Source organism: Solea solea, chromosome 3 (assembly GCF_958295425.1).
Source record: "Solea solea chromosome 3, fSolSol10.1, whole genome shotgun sequence".
NCBI lineage: Eukaryota > Metazoa > Chordata > Actinopteri > Pleuronectiformes > Soleidae > Solea > Solea solea.
Window position 1 is genome coordinate 8777886 of NC_081136.1, and position 14127 is coordinate 8792012.

Consider the following 14127-nt stretch of genomic DNA (forward strand, 5'->3'; position numbering starts at 1 on the left):
CACACGCGCACTAGCGCACGCACTCACACGCCAGAGAGAGAGAGAGAGAGAGAGAAAAGTCACCTTTCCGGTTTAGTAAAGGCAACATGACAGTTATGTTCTCGCCTTTACTTGCTCTGCTCGGAGGAGCGGCAGGTGAAAAGCAGGCGAAAAGCAGGTGAAAAGCAAGCGAGTCTGTGGAGACTGTTGGGTGTCCACGTGACGCGCCAAAGCAGTGGTGCCAAAACCTGAAAGGTGGTGTTCCCTCCCAGGAGAGAAAAACAAATTAATCCCCTTAAAGTTGAGAGGGATAATGTCTTGTATATAGAGTGAGCTCCACAAACACACTGCAGAGCTGTTAGAGGCATATATAATTATATATATATATATATATATGTATATTATAATATAAAGTATGGAAATTCATATTTCATGTAAAAAAAAAACGTGTTTGTTCACTTCCTAGTTTGTTGTGTATGAATGTCACCTCATTGTTGACGTTTCCTTTCCCTGTTTTATCACATTTTTCATCTTCCTTCACATTTAATTGGAGAAACAACATGTTTTTATTATTGTTTTGAGAAAGCGAGGCTTTATTTTTGAGATAAGGTCATTATCAGGCACTGTAGTAGAGTCTTCTGCACATTTGTTGTACTATTCTATTATTTAAAGACGTCCTCAGTAGTTTGTGTGTCACGATGATGGGTTTGTCAGGTCAATTACTTATTTAATTCCTTTTGAGCAGGGCCGGCTCAAGCCTTTCTGATTTTGGGGCCCCCCTTTACATTCAAAAGGAACTTAAAACAAATGTGCAGTAAAAGGAGCAAAAGAAAAACCAAATAACTTGAGTTCAACACTATTTAAAGACCTAAATGCATTTAATAGGTTAAAATGTTTCACAAACTAGAAAATCACTAGTTTGACAAAGTAAGCCCTTATTTTGAGGGACAATCGAAACATTTTGACATCATATGTCCTTATTTTTAAGATACTTGAGACAGTAAGTCATAACTTTAAAAAAATGTTTTAATCACAAAAGGCAGAAACGAGCTTTCATCGTTACATATCAAGGACGCAGATTAAAATAAAAGTTTTTTTTACATTGACATACAGTATACACATTTTATGAACCCCTATGTAAGCTGCTCTCATCAAATGATTCTAAATGTTGGCATTTAATATTAAAAGAAAAAAAATATCAATATTGAATCAATTCACATTTATTGGTTACACAACAAGGACACTGATAAAAAAAATCTTTATAAGTGCATATTATGAGCTTAATTGTATGAATTTTTTTTAATTCTGTCTGCAGCTCCCTGAAACACAAACACGAGAGAGACACGGCTAAGTTCAACAAATGAAGTCATTTTGATAATTCATGAATAAACAGTTCAGAGCTTTATACAGGCAGACGCACACGCTCTAAAATATGCTGTATGATGTCTTTCTGGCTTCTGTGAATGTGGACAGACGGGGACACACAGCAAAGACACCATCACTGCCATCCTGTGGCGTGTAAGAAATCAACCTCGAGACATCATCATAAATAAGCCTGGTGTGGATATTTTAACTTTCAGCAGCTTTTCAGCACAATCTGCAACCTTTCTTAAAATCAGGAGGGAAAATGTTTATTATTTTATTGCGACGCTCAAAGGCACATTACAAATACATGAAACAAGTCCTTTTCAATATAAAAAAAAGATCAGGGAAAAATGCCATCTTGTGCTCAACTTCCCTCTTTCGCTCTTGTCTTTCTTCACCCAACTTCTCCACATAATTCTAAAAAAGCAAAAGGGAAACGAACACTGATGTCTACAGTTTCATGTTCTCTTAGAATCGATGCAACATTTGTGACGTTCAAGATTTAAATATGAACAAGGAAGAAAAGAGGAATCAGGTCGAAAACGTGCAGCCTGCACTTGAAGTCACTTCACTTCTTCAAACCGATGGATTCATACGTGTCCTGGACGTGAGGTTTCAAATCCTAACAGACGGAGAACAAGCAAACAAACAAACAAACAAAAAAGGGGTCAAAGTTAACCTGATTGTTGCGATTTCCAAATCATTTCAAAACTCTCAGTGTAGAAACTCACCGTATAGATGCCTTCTTCGACGGTCTGCCAGGAAAACAAGACGAGAAACATGAGCATAGGTGTGAATAAATATCAAACTGTCTTGTCTGTGACAGGATGCTAAAGGTCTATGTATAAGTGGCGTGCAAAGAGGAAGAATGATGGCAGAGATGCAAACCTCACACTATGAGCTCAGCGTGGGTTTGGCCGTGCAGTTTGTGGCTGGTAATAGGAAATACGCAAAGAAAAATGACTGCTAAAACTATAGTTTAATTTTCTATTTTCAAAAAGATGAGAAGCCAAAACAAAGGACTCATGATGCGTCCCTTACAATTCAGCTTTAAAAAAAATAAGAGAACACAGGATCAGACAAACATTGAGGTTTGATGTGACCAATGCATGTTACCTTTTATTCTACCTAGTAAGGTGTGCAGTGTTCATACCTGCTTTGCCTTTCCCCCCTTTGCATTGTAGACCTGTCAAAGACAAAAGGCACAATTCAAACACTGACGCGTTATCGAGAAACTCGCGGGTTCATCCCGTCTGCAAGGGTATGATGACATACCCTTAAATGAATTCAAATCCTTCCAATTATCAGTATTTCCTGTTCATCATCAACTCCACTGTACCATTAAATTCTGCCCTCACAAAGACAGGAAACGCATAATCGCAAATCCGTATGGCAACTTTACATTGAAGGTCTTTTTTGCTGACCTTGAATATTTGCCACATTTTATACCCTATGTTTTATTATTAATAGGGCATTGTTTTTCTTTAAAATGGTACAGTGAAGCATATCTACGCATGTATGTAGAGTATGTGCAGTGCTTAACAACTTTATTTTGTTAAAGACTTGCTATTTATTTGGCAAATAATTCACTGGGCTTCTCTCTTCTCTAAAGGAAAGCGAGTAAAATAACCATAATTTGACACTATAATCGAGATTTAACAAATGTGCTTTACTGTTTATCTCAGTTCGTTTGTAAAACAGTGCATTTGGATCATTACCAATGCAGTTCATTTAGGGCAGCTGTGGCTTTGGGTGGTGGTCTAATACACTGGTTAAGATCTGTTCCCATGTATGCATGTACAACATGTATGTATGTAACATGCAAACCTTGATTCTGCAGTAGAGAATTGTCAGGATGATGCCGTACAAAAACAGGACGCCATCCAGCACATAACACACCTGAGCATCCCCTAGAGTAGCTGAGGACACAAAGGAGGAGAATTGAACCTGGAATAACAACATTTACACATATATGTTAAAAAAATAAACCCTCTAGACTCATGGCTCTTCCACCTCAACACTCTCACGTCGACATATCCTCCATGTGTCCGCTTCACGCACAGAGCATTGCACATGGTCACCCGTGCCAGACACTGTCAGCGCAAACGAGGCCACTTCCTTGTCATTTACAAAAACAATATTAGAGCAGCTGTGACACCATTTTAGATTGTGGAACAGACGGCAGCAGCTGCCATTACACAGGGACCTGGACAACTGTATTAAACACAGACTAAACTGGTGTTAAATGTCACTTGTGTGGTGCTATTTTTTTTTTTTTTAAACAGCTTGATTTATTTGACTCTTTTTTTAATGTTAAACACTGGAAACCTTAAAAAAAAAGGGTACAATAAATAGCATACTGTAAAAAAAAAAGAGAAGAAATTAATGGGTGCATAATCCTTCGTTCTAATCTAATAATCTCTACTGAGAATTGATCACACTCATACTGACAAACTAGGAGCAACAGGGAAACAATAGTGGCAGGACGAGATTTAGAATTTCACGATAAGAGTGAAGACTCGATTTCTGCAACATTAATCTTACTATTACGGCTTCAACTAATAGTTGTTTTCATTATTAAATCAATCTGCAATACATTTTGTAATTTTTCTTACGCACACCTTTTCAGTTTAGACTTTATTTAAAGACTAAAGTTGTTCTTCATCCACAAACAGAAACGTTCCCTTCAAGTCTCTTCCTTCCTCCATCACAAAATCAAAGAAATGAATCACTTCCTGGAATCGCATACCCGTTTTCTATCAATCTATCAAACGAAGGCATTTTCCACTTCGCTTTTTCTGTCGCAAGCATACAGAAATCGTGAAGTTGATAAGAGAGTTGTTGTAGTATTATAAGTACAACCATACCATAGACTCTAAGTGTATGTATATTAAGTACAATATACAGTTTGAAAGGCCTGAATGTGTCGCGTCATATCAACATGTAACTTAAGCACACACAAAAAAACTGATTTTATGATGCGATTAATGTCATTAAAAGCAGCACATTTCAGACTCACAGCTATATAACCTCCCCCCCCCCCTTGTGTATAAACCACAGATAATAGAAGTAGGTCATGGTCAGATGTGGGTTTTGAAATTTAAACTGAAAAATTGAATGAACCAGATTGTTTTGATTGACGAATACATTCCAGTTTGTCTCCCTGTCCATTTATAAAATTATTTATTGACGAACTGTATGTATAATGTGGCAGTAACCATTCAGTCTGTGATTAAATATACAATTAATGAATAAAACAGCCACCATATCAAGAAGGCAATCAATAGTTTCTGCTCAATAACTGGCCCTTATAATATTAAAATGGTCTCTATGGAGAATAAATATAATGTAGGTCCCCACTTTTGTCTAGAATTGTATAAAATAGTATATTTTGTCTTATTTCTTTGTGTCACAGGCTATTTTGCTGTACTTAAACGGATTTAAATTGTGTATTACGCAGAAAACACACGCAGCAACATAAAATGAATCTTAAACTGACATGAACATGACGCTCGTCTTGTGAATTGATGCCGAGGCGCGGCATGAGGTCATTACCACCAGGTTTAGTGACCGCTTTGAAGAAAAAAGGAAGCTTCTCTTTTCACAGGAACTGTGACAACAGTGGCTACATTACTTCTGCGTGCTGAGAATAACAATTGGATGTGTGTCTATCATGAAATTTTACTTTTAAGAAAAGTCATGTGGGGTTGGATGTGTTGTAAACATAGCACAGTTCCTACAGCTCTCATCACAAATGAAATGACCAATGTGAGGCCTTTAGGGCATTTCACCTAAATAAGAAACCACGGTGTTAAAAACTCACCAGCAGCTCTGCCGAAACACATCCACAGAGGAATCGCCACGAGTAACGCGCTCCTGCTGCAAGCGGCCATGGCTTAAATGAACACAGAGTACTGGGGGCTCCTTCAGCAAGCAGGAAAACACAACTCGTGATGGTTTCTTTCTTTCCAATGCGTTTGAGTGAAGTCTGATTATTGCGTATACCACACAGTCGAGAGGGGAAGTTGTGGTGTGAGCTCTAAGTCCACTTGTCTCAGATATAAGCAGACCACTCCCCCTTAAACATCAAACCAGAGGAAGGACAGTGTTGAGGGTAAGGGCGCTGCTGTCATCATAACTACACAGTTGTTGGTTTTTTTTTTTTTTTTCTCATGCCTGCAAATAACTCAAGGAAATGGAAAATGTTAAGTAAGTTTTCACTTTGATAATGGAAAACAAAACAACTTACTCCCTCACACTTGGGTCATAAAATATTTATTAAGTGTAATTGGGCATTGTACATCAATCATTGGAGGAGAGTCACCGATGAAATCACTCACTGCAGCGCATAGTTAACAGGAAGAGAGCCAGACTACGTGAGATAAGATGACTTTTTTTTTTAGCAGCATCACGTTAACGGTCAACTTCACCAAACACTATGTCCTGTGTACCTGTGTAAAAAACAAACAGAAGGATATTTAATGGCTTATACTCTTGTTGTGCACGTTTACATAACTGAAACAATGACTACTCTCTCACCAATAATGGCCACCACATCAGCAAGCATGTGTCCGGTGGACATTTTATCCAGACCGGCCTAAAGAGAAGAAAACACTCATTAACATTCAGCAAAAGTGAAAACAAGCAGCCACTGTTCAGAGCAGATGAGCTCACTTTCAAAATCCATGATTCACTATAGCCTGCAGTTACTGCAATAACAACTCTAATAGCTTGTTTATGCAACTTTAAAGACAGTTTAGCCTCAGTCTTGAACAGCGACTCATGTAGCCATGAGCTACAGGATGGGCAGTAAGGAGGGAAAGACATGCAAGGAGGGGGGTTTGCTTTTAAAAATGGCTCTATAGTAGGTTATAATATAGACTTAATTAAGCAAAAGCTGCCTTTAGGATAAGATGTTAAACAGGCTGAATAACTGATTCCCGGTGTGTTTCATTTTTCACAGAGTCTGATGGAGTTTTTAAGTCCACGTACCAAGTGAGCGAATCCTGGAGCTTTGATCTTGCAGCGGTAGGGTCTGCTGGAGCCGTCTGATACCAAATACACACCAAACTCCCCCTGTAAGCAACACACACACACAAAGAGGCTCATAAAAGTCTTCCCAGAAGTGGTCCTACAAGGTCAAATTCATCCGTTTGTTAAACAGTGAGAATGCGTTGAATCGGCATTCACTCCTGGGTGTCAAACGACGATGACGGCGAACACAACGCTGCTTCATTTATGGCAGCGATGCAAATTCTCGTGTCATTTACAGTGCAACGCTACAGCGTGCATTCATGTTCGGACAGTTAGTGGGAAACCTTAGTTTTTACTTGTGACAGCACGCAATTTTTTATTTTTTTTCTTCTTCTATCTATTCTTCTGAACGCAAGGGGGAAGGGGAACGAGGGTCCGAATCGGTCTAGTGTTCCAAGCGTACTCGGTCTCATTCAATTTCAATTTCTCATCAGGAAATTGTATTGTCGAGTGCAGTCTTGTTCATATGAGGAAGTACTGCTGGATATCCTCTTATAACCTCAAGCAAGTTCCTGTGGTTATTTCCTTGCACCAACAACTAGACTGGAAAGTGCTTGGCTACAGTCTGCATGTAATCAAACTGGGGGAGTGCTTTGGATTGGCCCATTAGGGTCTGCGTGGACCAGTGCAAAAAATAGGCAGTTGATGAAATTTACATTACAGGGGCCCTAATCTTCAGCCAACTTTAAGTTGAATTACTCACATATTCTTATAACCTGACGTGGTATTCAATATAAAACAGCCAAATCTCACTAACATGTACTGTAAGAAGTACGACACGGGTCGTACACTGCAAGTTTGTGATGTCACAATTCACACACGGATGAGGCAGGGGTGAAATAGAACGGCAGTTTCATATGTATAGTTGTTACTTTTAGTGTGTGAAAAGGGCTTTGTGGGGTTTGGGAGAGGAAATTGTGAAAATGTTACAGACACTAAAGAGAATAAATGTCACCTTTGGTGCCTCCACGGCTGTGTATGTGGCCCCTGGAGGAACCTGGTAGCCCTCTGTGTACAGTTTGAAGTGATGGATCAGAGACTCCATGGACATCTAGGACAAGGTGCACACAGAGGTTCACATTGGTTGACTCCCAATGTTGACAGAGACTTACATTTATACACACTGAGGTGAACTAGAGGTGATCTCCTGCAGCGAGGACAGCCAAATTAAAGTGGATTTTGCAACAGCACTGTCCTAATTCTGCAAAGAGGCTAGTGTGACAAATTAGTGACACCAGTGATATTTAATTAACACAGAGGAGTTCACAAGCACAGGGGAAAACCCAGAAAGGAAAGGGGTGCCATTTTCCATGATTAAATTGCCTGTAGTCATTTAAAAAAAGCTTCTCCCGGAGGGAAGCCGAGCTCACCTTCATCTCAGATCTCTTGGGTGGGGCCACCTTGGCGTCATCCACCTTAATCTCTCCTTCTGGCATCTTATTGAGCGCTTGGTGCATGATCCGAAGAGACTGCCTCATCTCCTCCACTCTGCACAGATACCTGGACCCCAAACACACGCACAGAGTGAAGACCAAGAGCCAGAGCTCATCGTGTGCCATTAGTCATTGTGAAAAGGTCACTGATCATGTGACTAGAAAATATGTTCTCATCCACAGACACGGTTATTTCTTTCCACTTTCTCTGGATAGTGATGATATTAACTGATTAGTGTGTCATATACTGTATGTACAGCAGTCAGAAAAATAAAATATTCTACACTGAAACTTTACCTTCATTACTTTTATTTTTATTTTTAAATGTCTGATAAGAAACACAGCTTGCATTGCCTCAACAAATATTGTTAACCAGCTGCAATATACTCACACATTACCAGCTGTGTTTGCATATAAACAATCACTTATTTACACATGGTTAGCCAGCAATGTAATACAAGCCTTTCTAATAAGACTCAGTGCAGCACTGAATGTTAAACATTTATTCAAAGGAGTTCATACATTGGTTTGATGTGCTTTTATAAAACATTCCTTCCTCACACACCAGTGAAACTCAAACGTTTGACAAAAGCCTACAATGTGTTTAATAATATTATTCAGTAGCCATGTTCTGAAAGGATTTAACCCTGGCTGCAACAATTGTCTAAGAAAATGAATAAACACACTAATCAAATATAGGTTCACTGGTTTTAGCTTCTATGTGAATAGTTTCTGGTTTATTTGCTGCTCTGTGACACAACAGCAAACCGAATACCTTTAATTTGCGTACAAAACAAGGCATTTGAGGATGTGCCATTTTGAGGTTCGGAGGAGACCATTTTGTGATACTTCATGGGACAACTTATTGATTAATCAAATAAACCACCAGAAAGCCACAGCTGTCACACATGTGGAAGCAAAACCATAGATTAATTGAAAGAGAAAATAATCATTAGTGGCGGCTGTAGTCAATACTGGACTCAACAGTACATGAGTATTTTTTGTTAGATGAAAAGGTGAGCATGGTTAGCTCATGTAAGAACTGCTTAAAAACACTTAATGTGATTCTTTATGAAAGTAATACATATCCTCATACGGACATTTCTGTTGTGCTGGATAGAAGGTGTCCAATTTTAGTCTGAAACCTTCATTACAGACTACAAAGCACACATAGGGCAGAGAAGACCAGACCAAAAAAAAAATACAGCTATTAGTTCATCTACATACCTGTCATAGCAGTCTCCATTGCTTCCAATGGGAATGTCAAACTCCACCTCATCGTACTTGTCGTATGGCTGAGTCTTCCTCAAATCCCACTTGATGCCCGAGCCACGCAGCATGACTCCACTGGTGGAGGAACAATGAGAAAGAAGACACCTTTTCACACAAAACTACTAACATTACAATTTTTCAACAACACAATATAATTTGGCCCAAAACATTTTCTGTTTCATATGAATCAAGGTTACCTGAAACCATAGTTGAGGGCATCCTCAGCAGAAACCACCCCGATGTCTATAGTACGGTTCTTCCAGATACGATTGTTGGTCAACATCTGGGTAGAGAGAAAACCAACAGGTGTAGAATACTGAATGCTTTAATCATCACTACATCGCTACCATGCTTTCCCACGACATGATCTAAAAGATAAGGCTGCCCCCTTATGGTCACTTGGAAAAAAAAATCATTAGTCAGCGAGATTTCATTGGTCATTTAATTGCTGCAGAAAAAAAAAACACACTGGAAACTCTTATTGAAGCTGCGTCTTGTCGAAATAAAATCACTGTAGTTTGACAGAAGTCACTTCAGTGTTTACTGTGCTGCCGACTACAAAGTTTATCTAACAGTATGTTGGGTAAGAGGTCCAAAGTGTGGGAACATTTGCAGGGAGTGAAGGATGACCCCCAAGAAGTTGACGCGTAAACTCTGCAGACAGGAACTTGAACATCAGCAGGAATTATATTAAAAAGTCTGCAAACAGTAAGTAAATGTCTAAGTTGTGTGATGACTCATGGTAATGTTATTCAGTTGAAGTTCAATAAATTCATAAAATGTTGCCATGCTCTCCTGCTGTGGGTTTGGGGTGGAATGCAAGAAATAGATCTGTAGTGTAGAACAGTGTTAAAATGTTATTATAACTTATAATATCTTTTCTCAGACCTGGAACTCAAACTGTTTTCTACTAACTCACCTCTTCTACTTCATCGATTCTGATGGAGAAGTTCTTGCACCACTCGTAGATGTCATCCATCAGGCCCAGTGGCAAATCCTAGAACACATTTAAGAACATTAATACGCAAATCTTCATCACAGAATCAGTGCTCCAATTACATATAAGTTTTCATTACTTGTTGTTTTGAACTATGCCTTCTTGAAAAAAGATAAATAATTGCTTGATACTAACCTCCACGATTAGCTCCAAGTGTGAATACAGAAATCAAAGGAGATAAGAGCAGAGGATAATTCAATGATTTCTCCTACCTGATGAACACCACCAGGTCTGATGTATGCAGCGTGCATCCTGGCTCCAGACACTCGCTCATAAAACTCAAACATCTGTGAGGAAACAGGGGTCAGACATGAACTGTTAATATTATCCACATTTTCCAATTGAGAATAAATCATTTCATTACATGTCTCTCTCACATTACAAAAAAAAAAAACTTGGACTATCAATGATCAGATTAAATGTCAGGAAAAAAGGTTTGGGGCACAACACGCTCAAGAAAACTATAATTATTTCAAGACAAAAGCTTGTCTTGTTTAAACTGTGACTAAAATGTCCAATACAAAGGAATATACACAGATGAGAAAACCACACAGCATTTCACTGTGGGCGGTCCTTTCAAATTCTACTATTCTAAATTAATCAAACAATTAAAATTCCTCTAGTTAACAGTTGGTTTAATAAGATAAAGGGAGTGTGATATGAACAGTGCACAAACACACTAGTAGAAAGATTCACAATCAGAATAAACAAAGTGAATGGAGCAGAAAAAGATGATATACTGAAAATTGAGAGTTCTTAGAGGTAGTAGTTTCTCCATTAACAAGCAGCAATGATTTTCCCTGAGGATGAAATTCTACAGAGCCAATCCTAATATGACTTGAAATTATATAGTAACAGATGCAACTAACAAATCATGTAAACATTTGAACATCTCAGGGCTTTCTGGGTAACAGATAATATAAATGAGTTGCATAACTTAAAGCAAATTAATCAATATTTATTTTTAAGGTCCATCAATCCTTATGAGGATTGCCATGATAATGTGAACCGGTCTGGAGCCAGAGGGACATAGGACTGAACAAATCTAGAGCATGCCAGGTCTGAAAGCGGTCTCCTTTCCCCCCCAGATAAACACTGCGACTGACCTTCTCCCTCTCCTCAAACATCCAGAAGAAAGGAGTCATCGCACCGATGTCGAGGGCGTGGGTGGTGATGGCCATGATGTGGTTCAGGATGCGAGTCAGCTCTCCATAAAGCACTACAGACACAACACAGAACACAACCAGCCATTTACCACTGAAATGGAGGTAAACTAATCTATTAGCAAATTGTGTGGCTACATTTTGTGAGTGGGATCTTTTGCTACCTTCAAGTCTATAGACTCAGCAATGTATTACCCATTTTAGGAAAACATCTATGAAATCACTTGGTTTAATGGCCTATACCTCTGCAGATCTCATATCACTAATCGTTGTATACCTCTGATCCATTGAGCACGGATTGGAGCTTGGATGTTAAGCAGCTTCTCCACAGCCAGAGAGTAGGCCTCCTCATTACACATCATGGAAACATAGTCCAGACGGTCAAAGTAGGGCAAAGCCTGTAGCAGACAAATAAGAGGAACGTACAAGATGAGGGACTTCCGAGAATTAAGCAACACGACCCACAACTAAAGACTTGTTTTACATATCACTCAGTGTCATGTGACAAACTTCAGGACATTGCACTTTAGTGAGAGTATGTTTTGTTTTTCTTGGCATTTATATCCACGACAGCAAACTACATCATCAAGGAACCTGGAGAAACCCCTGATTTGCACCATCAAGTTTTTACATTTGTCAGTCAAACTCATGGTATTTATTGAACAAGGTATTAAGTAGGCATTTTGCTGTTCAGTGGATTAAATACTTACTTAGCGTAGCACCATGTTCCTGATTTCTCAGCCTTCTTCCATGCTTACATACAACATATTTACAAATACTGCAAGAGGTTCAGTACCTGCAGGTAGGTTTTGTATTCAATGAGCTTCTCTGTGCCACGATGAAGCAAACCAATGTGTGGGTCACATTTCTTGACAGACTCTCCACTGAGCTCCATCACGAGACGCAGCACACCGTGAGCTGCAGGATGCTGAGGGCCAAAGTTGAGTGTCAGGTTGGAAACGTCTTTCTCCGCAAGAGGATCCTTGTCTGAAAGCAGAAGATAAACATAAGAAAGAGGGAAATGAATGCGTAAAATAAAACGAGTACAACGTTATGGCTCGTTTTTCCGAATGAGCTGAGACACTTTCAGATAAAATATAAACAACATGTTAACAAATCTATAACTATGAACACACAGATGAGAAGAAGAGACAAGACAAAAACAGAAATGATACCAAATCCAATGTGTAAATCAGACAACATAACAGCATGAAACATTTTAGTAAGTGGAGAAGAGAATTGTTTAGCAAGGGGTCCAGATAGAGTAACTGTGTGTGGATGGTGGTAGCATACCGTTCCATGGTGGTGGCTTCCACTTCTCATTAAGGGCAGTGGGGTACATCACTGCACCAGCAAACTGCTCCGTCCATTCCACATCTGGCTGCCATTGTTTCTGCCTGTGAACACAGTAACATTTTCCCATCAAATGGTGAAGCTGTGGTTTGGACAATCAATAATGAGTCGGTATTATTATTTTTTCTTTTTGTTTAGCATTTATTTAACCAGGTTAGTCCCACTGAGATGTGTGCTGGGAACACAGACAGACAACCTTAACTGCAAAATCTTAAGCAGAGTTTTAACTCATTCAAGGTTCCTATATTTTAGTTACATCAGACTGTAAATTATTACTAGTATAAGGTGCCAAAAAACTTAAAATCGTTCTTGCTGTCGAAACACTGCAATTCATGGCCTGACAGACACACACAATGTAAACCTGCTGTCAGAATAAATCAAGTCTATTAAAATGTTAAATGTGGTGCTGATCAGAGACAGTAGATAACATTACACACACCTCTAATCTGGGTTTAATGTCTAGTAGTTGATATTAGCATGCACACAGTCAGTCTACAGCAACTGGAATGCTCCTCCTTCACGGGCGCTTATGAAAATTCCACAGAGGTCAAATAAACTGTCACTTTATCAGCAGAAAACAATCAGTCTTATTTTACAGTCCAATAACAGTAGTCTGGCCTTCAATGAGAACAGAACATTCGGATTAAACAGTGGTAAACAGTGACATGTTGGCATACATGTTGGTGAGACAGCCATCGGCCCCGGCTTAGAGAACAACAAAACAGCAGAGAGGGTTGAGTAATAACGTTACGGATGCGAGATGTTGGTGATATAATTCCTATCACAAAAAGATAAGTGTTGACGACTCCTATTTTTCATAAAACACAGTCGGCTTACTTAGCATTATGCTAAAATTAGCCTTTAGGTAAGCATATCTCACAGGGAGTTCAAACTGACAACGTAACGGCGCCACAAAGCGACACGTGTTGTTATTTTTCTGTTAACTTACCTGCTTTGCAGAACAGCACAGCTGGGACTAAGCAAATTATTATTTAATATTGCTTTTGCTGAAGGACGTCCTAGTTTAGTAAGCGACCTCAACATTGTGGCCGCCATCTTGGTCAGGCAACCTCTGGCCAATGACGTAGAGGAGGTTCTTCTTTTGTTGTTTTAAAGGCGTATTAGGTGCGCGTCTGCCCCCTACCGACAAGCAGCATCCTTAACTAATGAACTGTTACATGATAAAATACTATAAATAAAAATTCAATATTATATTTTAATGAAAGACTAAATGCCCAGTCCCTACACTCATATATCAGACATCATTTGTATACTTTATATGTGTCCTAAACAATCAGAATGTATGCTATTAAATGTACATTTAAAATATTATGTATTTATAATAAGTTGTGTGTGTAATATAACAGATTACATCTGAATTTACCCTCAAATACAAGAGCATAAACAGTCTTGTATAAAGTCTTTAAAAGGGATACTTCTTTGGGTATGAAAGATGTGTGAATGGTAAAACTGTAGTGCAAAGCAGCTAATCTCTTCTTCTGATTTTATTTGGTAGTAACGAGTAACAAAG

At 38.9% G+C, this 14127-nt stretch overlaps 2 protein-coding genes across 2 annotated transcripts; both read right to left on the reverse strand.

Moving 5' to 3' along the window:
* Window positions 1-997: 997 nt before the first annotated feature.
* Window positions 998-5473, reverse strand: fcer1g (Fc epsilon receptor IgFc epsilon receptor Ig). The gene is made up of 5 exons (XM_058623803.1): window positions 5168-5473; window positions 3172-3263; window positions 2498-2530; window positions 2076-2099; window positions 998-1966 (listed from the first exon to the last, which is right to left on the reverse strand). Exons 1-5 carry the CDS (start codon window positions 5235-5237, stop codon window positions 1913-1915), a joined length of 273 nt encoding a protein of 90 aa, XP_058479786.1. The 5' UTR covers window positions 5238-5473; the 3' UTR covers window positions 998-1912.
* A 130-nt stretch (window positions 5474-5603) lies between these two features.
* On the reverse strand, window positions 5604-13700 carry ndufs2 (NADH:ubiquinone oxidoreductase core subunit S2). Its single transcript, XM_058623802.1, has 14 exons — window positions 13546-13700; window positions 12537-12640; window positions 12040-12230; window positions 11521-11641; window positions 11187-11299; window positions 10293-10367; window positions 10003-10080; window positions 9281-9366; window positions 9039-9158; window positions 7749-7878; window positions 7334-7429; window positions 6337-6420; window positions 5884-5941; window positions 5604-5795 (listed from the first exon to the last, which is right to left on the reverse strand). The coding sequence occupies exons 1-14, from the start codon at window positions 13650-13652 to the stop codon at window positions 5758-5760; spliced, it is 1401 nt and encodes a 466-aa protein (XP_058479785.1). The 5' UTR covers window positions 13653-13700; the 3' UTR covers window positions 5604-5757.
* Between the last annotated feature and the right edge of the window lie 427 nt (window positions 13701-14127).